This window comes from Coturnix japonica, chromosome 2, assembly GCF_054131305.1.
Source record: "Coturnix japonica strain WE chromosome 2, WE-NBRP24, whole genome shotgun sequence".
Lineage (NCBI taxonomy): Eukaryota > Metazoa > Chordata > Aves > Galliformes > Phasianidae > Coturnix > Coturnix japonica.
Window position 1 is genome coordinate 43,852,460 of NC_140664.1, and position 18,145 is coordinate 43,870,604.

Sequence of the window (18,145 nt, forward strand, 5' to 3'; positions counted from 1 at the left end):
CCAAATAAAGTACTTCCATGTAAACACTTGAGCAATTACAGTTCTCATTTCACCAAACTGGCATAACAGAGAGAACTTAGAACAGAAAAAACACATAATCTTTTTATCTATGTCGTAAGTCAGATGCACAACACTTAACCTAATTCTCCTTGGAATGTGTGAATATTAATGAACCAATGTAGAACAGAAAATACATACATACATACATATATATATATATATATTTTTTATTTTTTTTTTAGAAGGTAGGAAACCTATGATTTCACAGAAGCATGGAAGATGTGCATAATACCTGGGTTGCAACTTAGCAAATTCACTTCTGCACCTCATCGCTGTCCTTCTCTCATGTTCTTTCATCATTTTTAACAAGCTTGTATCCCCTTTACAGAAGCAGGTTTCCTTTTTTATACAACGCTTGACACACGAGAGGACAGCTTTCAACTATGAAAGTAATATAAAGCTATTAATATGGATAACATCATTCTTTTATAAATTTGATTTGGTCTTAAATTGTCCTTTTAGATTAGCAGACTTTACTCTTCACTAATTCAGTATGCTTTGTATTGTGCCTCAGAGGAACCATACCACCAACAGTGAAATATCTGACGTTTGGCTGGGAACAGCTACATGTTTTTTTTAACAGCTAGGGGAAAAAAAAAAAAGACTACTTCAATTATGAATTAAGCATAACAGATCAATAATTACATTTAGAAGATGACCCCAAAATTATCAGCTGCTAATACTATCATAAGATTTCTGATTTGGCAACAAACCAGCAAGATGTATTGAATCCTTAGAAGATGGCAAAGAACATAACAAAAGGGCTAGGTGTCTGCAACTTGCAAAGGGATTCCACAGAAAGACAGATTAAATAGGTCATCCATTTTCAAAGGGCTTGAAGAAGGTCACTCCTTCAGAAGAGTTTTGCTGCTTAGCTCACAGGGGAAGAAAGGTAGCTTACTCATCTCCAAGACTGTTCATCCGGTGTCTTTATTTGCAATTAAAAGGTAGTCTGGAGCCATTCATAGTAGTGGTTGTAGAACAGACACTACTGCAATTTCTCGTGCGGCTTTACAGAGTACAACGGGAAAACAAAACATGTACAAACAAGATTTGTTCTGTATTTAAGGGTCATGCACTCATTTGATTCTGGATGAGACAAACCTTCTTGGTATGGGAGGGAAATTCTTTCTGCCTGGAGTTTCTGAGATCCCAAGTAGCATCTTATAAAACTGAAAGCAAATAAGGAAATCTTCCTACCCCTTATAGTTTTAGGAGAGGTTGTTTACATGCTGACAGTTTAAAATTGAAAATCATGCAACAAGGAGTGCTTTTCCAGGCACCTACCTTCACTGTCACACTGTTAACTTAAATATAAGTAAATATTTATTTAAATATAAGTAAACATATGTTTATTATTATTTTATTATATATTTATTATTATATATATTTATTATATATATTTATTATTATATATACATGTTTGTGTGTGTGTGTATATATATACATATATATATATATATATACAAAACCTAAGTGTGTGCGTGTGCACCTTGTTTTGTCAATTCTACTGATGCAATAGTAATAAAATAAGAAGAAAACATTAATACAGAAATTGTGTCTGCTAGTAAGGCACTGACAAATTTTTCTTTTCTTTTTTATTACAAAATTAAAAAAAAAAAAAACAACTTACATGTGAAGTTTAAATTTAAAATCTTAACAGCAGACATTACCAAAAGTGAAATAAATGTAAAAATATATATATAAAAAAAGAAGGGTGCAGAGTATTTTGTTCCATATTCTAAAGAGAACACAGGAGTTTGCTGTCAGGAAAAACAGATTGTCCAGTTGCTCTGCATGTACAGCTGCAAATGAGGAAAGAGACTTAATGAAGCTCTACCTTTTAATTTTTCCTTTTCAAAGCACGTCAATGTGCAGCGAAGGACACAAAATGTACTATTACTAAAAAAATATGATCTTCAGTTAAGCTGAAAAATGTAATGCACCTTTCACCTGTTCAAGAATATTAGGAAAGAGAATTTATAAAATACTTAAATTTTGTTAAAATTTCAGTTAAGTCACTTAAGTTACTTTAGTCTAACAGCTTAACATCTAGAAAGTGCCACTCTGCTACACAGGAGGCTCGAATCCCAGGGGGTTGGACTCGATGAATCTCTAAGGTCCCTTCCAACCTGCACGAGACTATGATACTATGATTTACAATGCATCCTAAGAATTAACACTATACACAGAAAGATGTAATTGTAGAGTCTTTTAGCAGAATGTGCCCAATCAACAACTTACACACCTATGAGGTAGACAAGCAGGTGCAAATATGCAGGAGAAAATACTGCCTTCATGATTACTTTATTTTCAAATCCACCGTTTTGCAAAGGCCAATCATCTTTCTGGAAATATTTGTAATGCAAACCTATGTAGTCTGCTTGCCCCTTTTTAAAAATAATACCTGATCACTGCAAAAATAATACATTACAAGTGTTATGACTGGAGTACTCACGATGCTTACATTTATGATAGCTTTAATGAGAATATACTTCTTTTCCTGAAATTAAAAAAAAATGGAAAAAAAAAAAGAAACAGGGATGTACTTGCCCACTAACATGAGTCTTCAGCTATTCCAAGATCTTAAAAAGAGGAGGAGCAGCTTGTATAGACATAGATGCTATCAAACAGATACGCTTGTCACTTCAAGAATTGCACCTGGAAGTACAGTTGGTTTCACTTCTGTTACCTTCTGAACGTACCAACCAAATGAAAAGCAAGCTCCAGAGCTTGCTAAGAGTGACAAATTTCAGAATTAAGCTACAAGAACAAAGTCAGGTTTCATTCCGCAGAAGAGTGAAATAATCAACGTGCTGAAACTTCAGAACCTCATTTCCCCAGCTGGTCCAGCCAGGCTGCAGGTTGCGAGCAAACAACTCCAAGCACTCCACATCTGGCTTGATAAACTCTGCCAGCACCGCTGTGTAAGATAAGAAAAAAAAAAAAAAAAGATGAGGATAACAATGACAGAGGTACAAACAACAACAGTAATAATAATCATAAAAATAAATAAAAACACCCCAGTGCTGTTAGCAAATGAAAGATTAGATGTTTCATTGAAAAAAAATAAAAGAGAGACAATAAATTAATTCTACGGATTTAATCAAACAACTGGAATATCTGTAGCAAGAAAGTCATTTAAAATGAGTGCCCTTGAGATCCTAACAATACTGTCATGGCCTTCGATTGCCTTGATTTATTGGTTTTCATTTAGAGAAAGAGAATTAGGATTTATTCCATGACCCACATGGGCAAGCTCTAAATTTTTCACAAATATCCACAAAACACTTCCTAAAGGCTCAATTGGCTCCTACATCACGAGGGCAACATTTCTATAAATAAACAGACAGACGCCTTTCTTGATTAAGATCGCACTCTCTTCCTCTGCATCTTAAAGGGGATAAAAACAATTTTTGATGAAAACTGTTGTAAGGTAAAGTAAGAAACAGGAGTTTAAATAAGTACACATTAGAAGGGCTATAAAAATGCAGGGACTTTTTCTCCCCAAATAGTAATTTAGCAACTAAAGAAACCTGTATATAACTGACTTCTTTCATTCAGTAATATAAATCTCAAATTCATTCTATTTATTTACTGCCTATATCTAAACAGATGCCTGTCGCTATCATCAGTTGGGTCACTGATTATGATTACTCTCCAAGCAGCAGAAAAAGTTGTTGGTTATAGCAATTCACTTGAGAAATACCACAGCATGCACTTAATTGCTAAACATATCATTTGTTATACAGGGCCATTTAGTCTGTGGATGGGTCAAAGAAATTCTTAACTAGGTTTCAGGAAATAGCCACAAAATAGTACATACAAAAATGGGAAAAGCAAAGGTTAAAGGAATGCAAAGGATACAAAGGAGGCAGAAAGACTGAAAAAAAGATTTATAATAAAACTACATCTTAAGTTTGCATTTTTGTGACTGAGCTAATAAACCATTTCCTTATCCAAAGTATATCTCACACTCTTGTTCAAATCTTCCTGAAGCTTATAAATTTCTGCAGCTTAAAAGTACATTTCATAACTGCTGTATTGTTAGATTTGATCTCTTCAGACTTGATTCATATCAGAAAGCAGAAATATATTCAAGTAGCATATATCAAAGCATGAGAGAGAATACTTTTCTGGGTTCAAACCAAGTTCTGACTTCTTGAATCAAGTTTGCCAGTGACAGATTCCCTGTGTGAAACCTCAGATGCTCTTGTCATGGATTGCTCCTGCTGCAGAAAGATAAGCATCCACTTCACATTCTAATCAGCGTTAATGAATCCCAGATGCATTCTCTATCTATACAATCCAAAGCTTCATTTCATTCAAAACTTCCTTAAATATTTTGTAATGGGCATTTTCCAATGTTCTTATATTTAGATACAGCGTATAAATTCGTTTTTGTTCTTCCAATCTTTAGCAAACGTCAAAAGAATATTTCATACAGGTTATTATCAAAGCAACTTTCAGTCTAAAAAAAGACTGCTACCAGCAGGAATCTTATTCTAAAAGCCTCTTCCTTTTACAGGCAAGCTACAATTCTAATACAAATTAACTTTTGCAGAGAAGAATCTGGGAACATGTACATTCTGACAGAAAACTTTTTGCTCTGAAAACTGCTATTCAGTGTCACACCGCTTCAGAGAAGCTGCTTTTGCATCATTTGGCAATTTATTTATTTTTTAATTATGTGGTAAAACATATTATTCTTCTTCCACGCTCAATTTCATTAAGGATTTTTTGTGCACAATCTGCTGCCAACATTTTAACAAAGGTCTTCCAAAAATCTATTCTCTTCATCATCTAAGAAAGCCCACACTGTAGGAGGATGTACTTTTTCCATAAAAGAGAAGGGAGAGACAGTGGAATGCAAATCCAAAGCTTTTGGTAAGTAAATCTAACAGCTGTAGGATATTATTATTTTGACCCAAACAGGCATGAGATCATGCAGAGCTTACGGCAAAGTCCAGGCATTATATCATTATTCTTTTCTTCTTCATATCAAAATAAAATAGAACTGTTTTATGCCTAAGCAGAGGAAAAAAATGATTTAGGTGACAAAACTTCGCTAACAGTACATAAGTTTTGAAATTTGTTCTTAAAAGGTATAGATTACAAATGTCATCACAGCACTAAGTCCACTAATCAGAAGCAGGTACCACTAAGCACCAAAAATTTCCATGCCTAAGAGAAGTTGAAAAACATACTTAGTTGATTCAGCTTCACTTACAGCAGACTGGTTTGCCAGAAAGCAAAAAAAAAAAGAGGTGGCAAAGAAATGGCCAGTTCAGAAGGAACTAGAAGACTGTGCCAATCTTTTCACAGAATCACAGAATTATCAAGATTGGAAAAGACCTAGAAGATCATCTAGTCCAACCATTACCAATACTTCCCGGCTAAATCATATTCATCAACACAACATCCAAACGTTTCTTGAACACTCCCATGGTTGGTGACTCCACCACCTCCCTGGGCAGTGCATTCCAATGCCTGACCACCCTTTCCAAAAAGTAATATTTCCTAATGTCCAGCCTGAATCTCCCCTGGTGCAGTTTGAAACCATTCCCTCTAGTTCTATCACCGATTACACGAGAGAAGAGGCCAACCCCCAGCTCACTACAACCTCCCTTCAGGAAGTCATAGAGAGCAATAAGGTCTTCCCTGAGCCTCCTCTTCTCCAGGCTGAACAATCCCAGCTCCCTCAGCCACTCCTCATAAGGCCTGTGCTCCAGACCCCTCACCAGCTTTGTTGCCCTCCTCTGAACACATTTGATCAGCTTCATTGTAGAATTTAAACTGGAAGTCCCAAGAACCCTCCTCTCTCACATACTCAGAAAGAAGGTATTTCTATACCAAGTGTTTTTTCAAAAACAAATTACTGAGACAGACTGCATATATTTCAAGATGGCATTATAGTATGATTCTTCATTGCTTGGATGTGATATTTACATAATCACATCAAGCAGTAGCCTTCACTGCAAGGGAAATTAGCATATCAAGAGGGCAATAATATGGCTATATTTTGCTGGCATATGATCTTATTACAGTGCTTGCCTTGAACACCAAGTTTTTGCATCTTATGGTATGAATTATAGACTCTTTGTTAGTTCTCTATGGCCTTCATACCACCAAAAGGCTACCTTAGCACATACGGATCTAACTTCAACCCCTTCAGCAAATTTGAGTTCTTCCTGAAAACAGATTAGAGGATCTACATCAGTAGAAAGACTAAATGTTCACTTCCTACAGTAGGGACAGAAATTTTTTAATTTTTAACAATTTTTTCTACATGCTTACAGAGACTACTGACAATAAGCAGCTTAAATAGACAATAAATAGAATATTCATATTATTTGCAGTTGTCAAACAATACAGGTGCAACTCAGGTGTCTATATGTGAACATTTAAGGCCCACAAAGCTAGCACAAATCCAGGTAGTAAGTATAATACTGGTTTTACTCTTGATGGTACACATTATCCAAGATACATTCTGTTAAATCATTTAAATGAGCAAAAGAAGGAACCACTTTTGAAACAAGCAACAGCTTCCCCTTCTCTTTTCAACTTCCATTACCTAAACAATAAATTCTGCACAGCAAATTGGATAAATAAGGTGAAAATGATTTTATTGGCTTTTTACTGTCTGATTTGTGAGCCATACACAGCGCAGCCCACACATAATTGAACTCATTTCATAGTAAGCCTTCAAAATTTAGCAGCGCAGAGGCCTTTATTGTCTGATTTATCTAAAACTCGACCAGAAAAAGACCAGAAAAAAAGACAATAAACTCAGGGCAAAGATGGCTTAATATCTCTGTACCCTTCCCAAACTTTCTCTTAAAGCTAGATTTTGATGTACCCATTGATTAGTCTACCAGAAGAGCTCACAAGGTGCATAAGGAAACAGAAAGCATTTACTTCTTTTTTATTCCACTTTCCTAACAGCTTCACAAGCCACAGAGATGCTACAGAAGAAGTAGGTTTCCAAGATTTTCCTCTGCACGCTGCTGCTGGAGATCTGCAAAGCAGCTACAACACAGCCAACAATTAATACTAATGTTTTTAGGCATACTGCTATATGACAATAATGTTTTTAGCAATAAATGTACATGCTACATACTAGAGGAGAAATGCCTATAACAAGAAGAATCTCTGAAACAGAAAAAGGAAAAAAGGTGAAGTTCAACCTTATTTTGTATCCTCTCTATATAAAGTATCTTTCAAGTTTTACAAGAGCAATAGTGAATAGAATTAGAAAGTAAACCTGCTGCTAATTGCATCAAAACCAAGAGTGATAAAATTTTCATTCTAACATATTTGCATAAAGCAGCTTAAGTACATTTACAATTACATCTTAAAGCTGCAAAAACTGAACACAGCACATGCATCACCCAAAACCCCTACAGTCACAATTTCATAGTTAAATGCACTGCAGGAACCCAAACATCTCTTTTTGATGGCTTACTTTAATTTACATCTTCCTCTTCCCCCAGACTGAGAAACTGTTACAATCAGTCATTAAGTGGCTACATATGTAGGAAAATACAGCCTTTACAGTAGTAACATGAAATAAAGTGCCAGACAGCATCAGTAAATAATAATATTTTTGGCTTTGTTACTTCTTAAACAAAGCATAAAGAGCGTGTGTGACTCATCAAGTGTCCTTCTCCCCCATTACCAAATCTCTGCTTATGTTCAAATTTCTTCTAAACAGCTCTAGCATGTAGCTCAACTGCTCTCTACTGGCCACTTGAGAATATTGCCTGATCATGAAAGCAATACACTTTAAGAGTACTGAAGACAAATCAGCGGTCATTAGTCTACCTTTTCATTCCACAAGCCAGCTCTGAATGAAGCTGCCAACGCTGTACATACACATGCAATCTTATAAGAACAGTGTACGCCACAGATTTTGCTCGATAGCAAATTTGCTGCTCAGCTAGAAGCATGAACACAGCACAACGGCGTCAAAATAAATCAGACTCAAGAAATACATAAAAATTGGTACAATTTCTTTCAAAGCCCATTCAGGACTGTCACTTATAAAGACTTAATGCAGTTTCTAGATTCTGCACCACAGAAAGAAAGTGCTCAGAGGACCATCTGATGCTAGAATTCTCTACAGTATGTACACAAACCAATGCTTTTCACCCCTGGATATACCACAAGTTTCCTGTTCGTGTCTGAGTGTGTTGCAGAAGTATTGGTTTTCTGAAAAGGCCCTAAGTGGCTGCCTCACGAATCACTGCTCTGCCATCCATTAGCTTAAATCAACACACATACTTCCTTGAATTGCTCTTTTCTCTTTAAATAAAGCTAACTCAAAATATATTAACTAATAGTTTTTGAACAGCTATATATATACGCATGTTAATTTAACAACAAATACAGTCCCCAGACATAAATTTCAAAGCCTCCCTGGAAGTACAGCCATCATTCAGATGAGCATCTTAACTGAAGTAATTCTGTTCCTTGGGAACCGAGAAATGAAAGCACGTCAGCACAATGGAGGGAACAGGCCAGTGATGCCTTTCCAACAGCAGCATGCATTTCTTCTGCCCGAGTTTTCTGATGTGATTACACTGAACCATGAGCAGCAGGAATATTTATAGGTCCATCGTGAGTTTTCCCCTCAGGAAGGATGAAACTATTTTTGCATCAGAATTAAATAAGTTTCCTGCCATATAATTATAAGGCACTCAGGTGCTATAATAATGAAAGAATCCATAGATAAAAGCCATACAAGAAGTTTTTCTCTGGAATAATATGCAAAAAGTAGCACACGATTCAGAAGTCTTCAAATCTTTTGAACTAAACCCTGAAAAGTTGGAATGATTCATTCAAATGTTAACTGCTTAGTTGGGAGCTATTGCATCAATTTCAGCAAACTAAATGCAGCCCCCTGGAAATAAACAGGGCATGCCTTCTTTGTTGTCTACTGTTAACAGTTTTTAAACGATTCACATTACAGATTTAAAGGCAGAACTGCACTAAAGGTGCATAAGCAACTAATGCAGAAGTAAAAACATTTTCTGTTTTTATTAGCTAAGTAGAAGATATTTCATCTTATGTGCTCCTGAAATTCACCACCACCACCACAGGACCTTTACATCCTTTGGGATAACATAATATATACAGCACTTATAATTTGTTCCTGCAGGATTTCAAAAAACAAGTGTAGAAAAATGTAGTTCAATTTCGTCATTTTTATTCAGAATATTCACACAATTATCCATGAAGTTCTACTTTTTACAGTGATTTTGGTTTTTAGACCTTAGGTGCCTAAAAGCATTTTTAGAATTGTTGAGGAATCACAGGTCCTGGTGGGCAGAATTGCTTAGCATATGGAAAATTGAGATGCATCATTTATAAAGTTATTTTAGGTGCATCATCTCAGATACCCAAACCAAACACCCCATAGAAAAATGACAGACCAACAAAAACATACCAGCGAGGGGGGGCTTATGTGAATGTAGACTGCAGGGTATGCTGACAATTAACTTATGTTCTGGAACTGGAAGGACATCTTCAGATTTCCTGTTGTGCAAACCAGAACAAGAAAAGAAGCATGAGAATGAATAGCACCAGAATGATACACACACAATTCTCTGATACTCAAGATAGTACGTAAGAGTGTTTACTCACATCCAAACTTCACAAAAGCCTAAGGGAAACTGAATGTTGCTCATTGATAATGTGAAAAGGACAGGTTCCAAAATAATTGAGAATTGAAACAAAACTTAGTTAACAACAGCCACACTAAGCCATTAAGAACAAACAACCTAGTTGTTGTTTCCATCAGCAGCCAAAAATGCTTCAGCCTATTCTAAGGATTTGGGATCAAACAGAACCTACCAGCAAAGGAAGCCCACACCTTTTATTTGAGCCAGTTCTCCAACACAGGCAGACATATGGAACAGACAAAAAGATTCTGCCCTTTCATCTTAGTAAAGCACTCCCTCTTCCTAAAGCAAGTGAGGCCATTTTTAGGTTCAAAATCAGCCAAAGATGATGCCAAATCTGTGAACGCTATATTGTATTATGAACAGGTGACACACATGTAAGTAGAATCCTAGAAGCCTGGAAAAAAAAAATTACCACAGCCTGGCATACCTTAGGGCTTCCTTTATGTTTCCTTGAACTCTCCCCAGTATAAGAACTTCATAGGGCTTTTTGTGGACAGAATCCAAAGGCAATACAAATTCTCCGTATCTAGTAATCTGACACAGAGGAGTTAGAAATACACAGTTGAAGATTTTCAAATCCAGTTCTCCCAGCAAGACACAATCTGACAAAAAGGAAAATACTGACAACATCATACCTTTCAAATACAAAAGCACATCAATAAACAATTTATAGAACTATAAAGTGCCATAAAGACCCCTCCATTGCCAAGAAAGCAATAATACAAAGAACTTACTTTTACCCAGTGCCACTCAGCAAGTGTTTTCACAGACCAATGAGGATAAAGTTCATCCTTAACAAAACGTAAATGCTTCTGTTTGTTAGTCACCCACGTCACAACAAGACAATCAGGAGCAGCTAGTGCTGATATAGGAATCTGCTTGATTTGCCATGAAGACAAGTAGCTGTATCTGTATACCAATACAGTGAGAAAGCAAGTTAGCATACACCACATAATAAAATTGCAAAGAAACAAAAACAAGGAAATTACACAGTCAAAATGTTTAAAGAAATATCTTCTGCCAGCAAAGAAAGTCATAAAAAGTAGGCCCAGAGTGACACCCAGTGGACAGATCCACTGGATTCTGATATAAAATCATTATTCTATGCACTTACGTTTCACTGAGCAGAATCTTTAACTACGTATTTCCTTTAGCCATAGACAAGGTAACGAACAGGGCAACTAACAGCAGTGTTGAAGCTGCCATCTGGTTTTATTTTGTAAGGGACAGAGGGTCTAGTTGGCTAATTCATGTCTGCAAATCTCATGTCTAAAATTTTCTTAACAGTAACTTGCATTGGTAAGAAGAAAAATGCATTTGAATGAGTTTTACTGACTTCCTAGAGGCTTCTGTAGGGCTTTTAAAGTAATATACACTAAGCAATCTCTATCTACAAATTATATCTTCATAAAAAGCTTAAAAAGTTACAGTAGATATTATTCTAGAAAGTTACAAGGCTCTATTTTCTCTTCGCCCTTCTTTCACATGGTTGCAATCCTATGGTAATCAAGGGAGCTCCACTGGTATAAACTTAATGTTACTCAGAGGAGAAAGAGGCCCATAAAATGCTAAGTTAATGACTTCATAAACTACAGTACTCAGAAAGTTCCTATTGCACTTGAGGATTTTACTGCTGCATTATCACTTTCTCCTATTCATCAGACTGAGGCTCAAAAAAAAAAAAAAACCAAAAAAAAACCAACCCTAAAACTTCTTAATTAGACCTCAGATCTAGAAATATTTTATTTAACTTTATGTAGTATTGATAAAAACTAGTAAGTTCAAATGAGTATCTGCATGATCTGGGCCATACAAAACAGTTGACTCCAAGCCTTCCCTAGATGTACAGAAAACTAGCATTATTTCACTAATGAGGTAATTTCATAGAATAATAGAATGGCCTGGGCTGAAAAGGACCACAACGATCATCCAGTCTCAACCCCCTGCTATGTGCAGGGTCGCCAACCACCAGACCAGGCTGCCCAGAGCCACATCCAGCCTGGCCTTGAATGCCTCCAGGGATGGGGCATCCACAACCTCCTCAGGCAGCTTGTTCCAGTGCATCACCACCCTCCATGTAAAAAATTTCCTCCTAATATTTAACCTAAACCTCCCCTGTCTCAGTTTAAAGTCATTCCCCCTGTCCTATCACTATCCACCCTCGTAAACAGTCATTCTCTCTCCTGTTCATACGCCACTTTCAAATATTGGAAGGCCACATTAAGGTCTCCCTGGAGCCTTCTCTTCTTCAAATTTAAGATATAACCTTGCAAATATTTTACATTAAAAGTTTCCAAGCCGTTTCACTGAAATTCCTGAGACGATTTTTAGAGCTAAACTTTCAGACTTTGGCATGTGCCAAAATATTTGCTAGCTTAAGCTACAATTGTGGTTACATCAGTCTTGGAATATAACAGTAAATTAAAACGTAAGTTACCCATTGTCAACAGAGATGACAAGGTAATTTTACTATAAACTTTACCTGTTACTCCTTTTAACAGATTTGTTTTCCCATGGTGGATCGATCACAATTACATCATATTTTTTCTTGTCTGGGAAGAGAAATTACACAAAACTAAAGTAATAAAGAAACCAGCAAATTTGTTTAAAACAAACAAATAAAGTACTAGTTTAAATTGATAAAGGTTTAGCTACCTAAATACTGACAATATCCAAAAAGCTAATTAGGCAGCAAAACTGCAAGCGTTCTTTTTTTTTTCTTATTTTTGCCAAATAATGAAATGAAAGTATAAACACTTGAGATAACCATATGCTTCTCATATTTCTAGGCTCATATTCTTAGGCTGAATACCTAAGAAAAGGATGTTTATGTGACCTGTGCTGGATTCAATGATTCAGTTCCTCCAAGAAATATCAAACCTCTTGGGAAATTTAAAACAAAAACCTAATACAGTGCCAGTCTCCAAGACATTAAAATTTCTCCAAGTTTCCTGAAAGAAGCTAAGTAATAAGGCACCCAACTGAGAGGAAAGCTGCACCCTTGAACTCTTTTAGTTTTCTGTCCTGTTTGATCTTTCAGCAGCACAATTTGTACATGCAGAGCTATGAACCAGTCCTGGAAAACTGTGTTTTACACTACCAGAGGTTAGCAGCCAGACAGAGCTAGACCTAGCGTGAGAAATGGAAATTAGCGGGCAATAAGAAGGGAACTGAAGCAGTTTTCATAACAGAAGTTGGGTTTATGTTAAGTGGAGAAGATACAGAACACATCCATGAAAAAGGATGGAGTCTTGTGTAAGAAACTGCCAATCACAGCCTGAACCTCTGATTAACCATATGAGGCAAGCGACAAGTCAGCTGCAGAAGCACAAGTGAAGGTAATTCAGCTGTGCTCCCAGAAGGGGCAGAGCTTGGCTCTGCCTCTCCTAGATCTCATTTAAGGGCTGACCACCACTAAGGCAGGTTCTACTGTGACCTGGTGAGGCCTCATCTGGAATATTGTGTCTGGTTCTGGGCTCCCCAGTACAAAAAAGACAGGGATCTCTTGGAAAGAGTCCAGCGGAGGGCCACTAAGATGGTGAAGGGCCTGGAGGATCTCCCCTATGAGGAGAGACTTAGGGAACTGGGTCTGTTTAGCCTTGAGAAAAGAAGGCTGAGAGGGGATTTGATCCAGGTTTATAAATACCTGAGGTGTGGGAGCCATAGTGGTGAGGCTGGTCTCTTTTCAATAGTGCATGGGGACAGGACTAGGGGTAATGGGATGAAACTACAGCATAGGAAGTTCTGCACAAATGTGCACAAGAACTTTATGGTGAGGGTGACGGAGCACTGGAACAGGCTGCCCAGGGAGGTGGTGGAGTCTCCTTCTCTGGAGATATTCAAGACCCGCCTGGACGCCTACCTGTGTGACATGGTGTAGGGAGCCTGCTTTGGCAGGGGGGTTGGACTTGATGATCTCTAGAGGTCCCTTCCAGCCCCTACAGTTCTGTGATTCTGTGAAGGCAGGATCTCTTTCTGGAGATTGCTCCTGTGTGGAGTTTTACAGCGAGCCTTGACATTGGAAAGCATCTATCTTTATAGCGAGCCTCAGCATCAGTGAGCATTTATCCTCTTTCAATTACATAACCTCTGTTTATCCATCAACTTTATAACTGCACAATTGTAACTGTATATCTCTCTAATGTTATTTTTTCTAGAGAACATGCTTGTTCCTTCATTGAGCCTGATACTAATTGTTTAAATTGCTAGTAAGAACAACAGTTTAACATTTCATGTCCTTTACATCTTATTCGTTTATTAACATTGGAGGTGTTGTCCTCACACTGGACTGACCCCTAGCCAGTAAGAAATACTTCTCACTTAGCAGCTGGATCACCTCTCCTATAAAGAAAGGCTAAGGGAGCCGGGGTTATTTAGCATGAAGTATCCCTTTGCAGCCTACCAGTACCTAAAGGTGGACTAAATGAAAGCTGAAGATGGACGCTCTATTAGAGAGGGTAGGGATTAAGATATGGGGAATGGCTTTAAACTAAATAGGGGAGATACGGATTACATATTAGGAAGAAATTCTTTACTCAGAGGGTGGTGAGGCACGGAGAAGCTGTGAGTGCCCTATTCCTGGAGGCATTCAGGTTGAATGGGGCCCCAGGCAGCTGAGCTGCTGGGTGGCAGACCTGACCATAGCAGGGGGGTTGGAAATGGATGCTCTCTAGTGTTTCCTCCAACCCAAACCATTATATAATCATAGTTTATTTCCAATTCAATGCATTTACTTCTAGATCCACCATGGCTCAGAATATGCTTAACAACTGCTGCATTCTGTGTTTCACATAAAAATGCAGTGGCTGAGATTTTTATAGGAGCCTCTTGAAACCTTCCCACAACATATACTCCTCACTTCACTGAAGATTCCTTTGAAAACTTAAACCAATCTGTACAAAGTCACAAACGCCACTCTGAAAGCTTGCAGTAGCGTCACCTGCATGATGCTTTATGTTAGAAAACAGTTCACTGAGTCCTTATTTACCTTGATATTAACCTGCCTTCTAAGGCAGGAGAGATGGATAGATTCTAAAGATAAGGGATAGTCTATCCCTATTCTAATAAAGGGATAGACTAAATATACTTACAGTTCAGCAGGGGTTGTAAACATGAAATATCAGATAAAAGGAAACTGCTCTTTGGTGGCACCAAGTACTTCTGTCCCATTAATACGACTATCTTTGCATAGTTTGAGTTGTTCTCTGTAACACATGAAAGTAGATCCTGCTCTGGAATAGTTGTTTCATCACCTAGCACGTTCACAGCTTGATGGTCACCATCATTTACAGCTGGAAATTGCTTTGCCATTTCACATAATTCAGCCAGTCCACAGTCAATGCGTCCAGGAACAACATTCTTCCCAGAACTGGGCGCTGCTGCAGCACAATGAAGAAAACCGCTTTTGAGTCCCTCTTGGACTAAATGCAAAGTGCCTTCCCAAATGAATTTTCTGACCTGTACAATCATAAAGAAGAGAAGAAAAACAAAGTGAGAGAGAAATGATTGTTTGAGTAGATGCATAGTATCATCAGGAAATGAAACAGCAATCAAGACACCTTCAGTCTGCAGTTGGAGAAGATTCCTTGCCAAACACCAAAACCATCACCTGAAAAGCTCTGTGTGCAAAATAATGAGGGCGTGCTAACTTCTGGTAGGAATTTTTGTTTGTTTTTTGGCAAAGTGGCAATAGTCAGAAGTCTAGAGAAAGGCAAATCACTGAATTAAAGGTTTCAGAGACAAAAGCGGTTGAGTATTACTGATCTAAAAAAACAAACTTCAAGACAATGTTAAGACTAACTTGAAGTTTAAGTCTACAAGCATAATTTTGATTGAATGTATACCTGGATCTAAAACCAGATTTCTTTGTTTTAATTCACTTTTAAAGACAATATTGCATATGTATGTCAACCAAATTACATTATTGCGTCTGCATGTTTTTTATATAACACATTTCTCAAACAACAACGCCAAGATTCTTGGATCTATATGCACATTCGTTTCTTCAGCAATATTCCCTATGCAAAACACAGAGACCTACCTAATTAATTCTCAAAACATTGAGCCTTTACGAGGTTTAACGGTTGGTGAAGAATTTTTGCTCATTTAGAACAGCTTTAATGCCAGATTCTGTAGTTTCTGTAGTTTCAGGTTTCAAATAGAATCATAGAATCACCAAGGTTGGAAAAGACCTACAAGATCATCCAGTCCAACCGTTCACCAACACAACATCCAGTAACACCCCCAGGGTCGGTGATACCACCACCTCCCTGGGCAGCCATTCCAGTGCCTGACCACTCTCTGAGAGAAAATGTTCTTTCTTATGTCTAGTCTAATCCTCTTCTGGTACATTTCCTGGAGCAATTCTGATTAGAGAAGCCTACAATAACTTCAGCCAAGTGTCCTGATACATTAAAAATGAATTGATCTACAGAACAGCTTACGTTGCTTATTTCAAAATAGCCATTTCCTGTTCAACTAACATTCAGCCCATCACTACATAATGTTCTGTGAACAAGGCTTCCAGCTATTTGAAAGCTAATTTGACATCTAGCTTGTTCTCACATATATCTACATAGAAGTTATTCTCAGTATGCACTTAATTCATGTATGGACTGGAGAGATGACCTTCCAATTAGTGGAACAAGCTACAAAAAGAGAACTTGTCCACAACTATGTTTTGTACTCCATACATAGCACAAAATTGCATATCACATACTTGTGAAATTATCTTCTATTCAAACTTACCTTGGTATGGTATTCTAAAGCATCCAGTTCACCTTGGTTGAATATGCATTTTCTTTTACGCTTCTACAGAAGGAGCAATTAGGGTAAGAAAAAAAAAAACCATTACTCCATAATAAAACAAAAAACAAAACAACAAAAAAAAAAATTACTCAAACATACCTAAATAACAAACCAACTCTTTTAAAAGTGGAAGAAACTTCCTTTCTCTTTCTATTACAAGTATAAAGCCAGTAAGCAAAAGTACAATCACAAAATACTTTAGGAGGTAGAGTGGCAAAGCTATGTTACTTTATTACTCATAGCACAGGGATCTAACATTACCCAGCACACGCCACCGTTCACATTCAGGTCTCAGGTCTATACTAGAAGGTGTTTGTTCAGCTGCCAAGTGCAGTAACAAGAGAAAAACAAGCAGATCTTCAAAGGTTAGATTTGTTAGTTTAGACCTTAGCATTTTCTGATTATTTGTTGTTTCAGGACAGTAATGAACAGTGTTGTACAGTCTGTATAATAAATTCAAACTGTTCTTCTTTCCATGTTAATCTGGACAATCATCACAGCTACAACAGTTTAACTCAAGCCCAATGCCACAACAAACACCAAAAGATTTTGTAAGCAACCAACTGCTTTAGAGTCACAGGAGGCAAGTTACTGACAGAAGAAACTCAAGAATAACATTATGAGTGCTTATATTTTCCATGCATTTTGAAATCTATTGTGGAAAATCTGCTCTCCTATGTGACTTCAGAAAACAGAAATAGTGTTAATAGTATGTTATTTACCTGGGGATTACCCTACACTACTGCACTGTGGAGAACGTACCTTCTTAGTACCAGAATCCCTGACTCCACACTTGGTTTCTTCATGGCGCTCCTCTGCACTGCTACTGGCCTTCATTTCTGTGAGACTCAACTCAGGGCTTCCCTGCAACAGCTGCTCCTCAGGAGCTGCAGCTATATGAGCCTTAGAAATGTGAAAGAATTCTTCGCGAAACACATATCTTGTTCTTGCTCTTTTACCTTGTGTTTCTAAAGCATCACCAGGACCATCACGTGAAGAGGTGGTAACAAATGTAGGATGATCGTTAGTAGAACTGACAGAAGTGTTGATGGCGACATCACCAGGGTATGCAAAGGAGTCATACATCTCATAGCCACACTGGTTGATGAAAGACAGATGGTCCAGGAGCCACCCCGTTGTCAGCCGATGTACCACAGACATCATAGGGAGAAAAATCAACTCCTTGAAACTGTAGCAGGTTTCCCAAAGCAAATTCCTCCTGTGGGAGTAAAATATTTATTTAAGAATTACTTCTCACTGCTGTTTCATAAAGTAACGCTGATTTGTGACAGACCTTTCCCCGACCCCCAGCTGCCCCTCCCCTGGCACAGCTCCATGCCGTTCCCTCGGGCCCTGTCGCTGTCACACAGAGCAGAGCTCAGCGCTGCCCTCCGCTCCCTGTGAGGAGCTGCAGCCGCCATCAAGCTTCCCCTCAGCTCTCTCGCTCTTTCACTCACCGACGCCTCTCAGCAACCAGCGACCGCCGCCATTTTGATGCAGGGCAGCAGCCCAGACAGCGCTGGAGAGGCTCAGCCCCACAGCCCTCGGCCGCCGTCTCTCCGCTGTGACGTTACTCTGCGCGGCGCAGTGTG

At 37.9% G+C, this 18,145-nt stretch overlaps 1 protein-coding gene across 9 annotated transcripts; it reads right to left on the reverse strand.

The window, feature by feature from the left end:
- Nucleotides 1-1,643: 1,643 nt before the first annotated feature.
- Nucleotides 1,644-18,122, reverse strand: METTL4 (methyltransferase 4, N6-adenosine). 9 transcript variants are annotated; one of them, XR_014943415.1, is made up of 9 exons: nucleotides 18,011-18,122; nucleotides 17,316-17,772; nucleotides 16,494-16,556; nucleotides 14,837-15,203; nucleotides 12,229-12,298; nucleotides 10,481-10,655; nucleotides 10,174-10,348; nucleotides 9,509-9,597; nucleotides 1,644-2,983 (listed from the first exon to the last, which is right to left on the reverse strand). XR_014943415.1 is itself a non-coding variant. In XM_015855367.2 (9 exons), exons 2-9 carry the CDS (start codon nucleotides 17,715-17,717, stop codon nucleotides 2,838-2,840), a joined length of 1,419 nt encoding a protein of 472 aa, XP_015710853.2. In that variant the 5' UTR covers nucleotides 17,718-17,772; nucleotides 18,011-18,122; the 3' UTR covers nucleotides 1,644-2,837. The 9 variants fall into 9 exon arrangements, 4 of the variants coding, with proteins under 4 accessions (XP_015710853.2, XP_085395752.1, XP_085395751.1 ...); XM_015855367.2 differs by having other exon boundaries at nucleotides 10,174-10,280; XM_085539626.1 differs by lacking the exon at nucleotides 1,644-2,983 and adding an exon at nucleotides 4,131-4,292 and having other exon boundaries at nucleotides 10,174-10,280.
- Between the last annotated feature and the right edge of the window lie 23 nt (nucleotides 18,123-18,145).

Bases quoted from the DNA above. Each gene is read 5' to 3' on its own strand.
- METTL4 (XM_015855367.2), bottom strand. From the start codon at position 17,717: ATGATGTCTGTGGTACATCGGCTGACAACGGGGTGGCTCCTGGACCAT. The intron at 10,656-12,228 runs GTAAAGTTTATA...ATTGGTATACAG, and splicing joins TCTGTTAAAAGGAGTAACAG to ATACAGCTACTTGTCTTCAT. The intron at 2,984-9,508 runs GTATGTTTTTGT...TATCTTACACAG, and splicing joins ACATAAGCCCCCCCTCGCTG to CGGTGCTGGCAGAGTTTATC.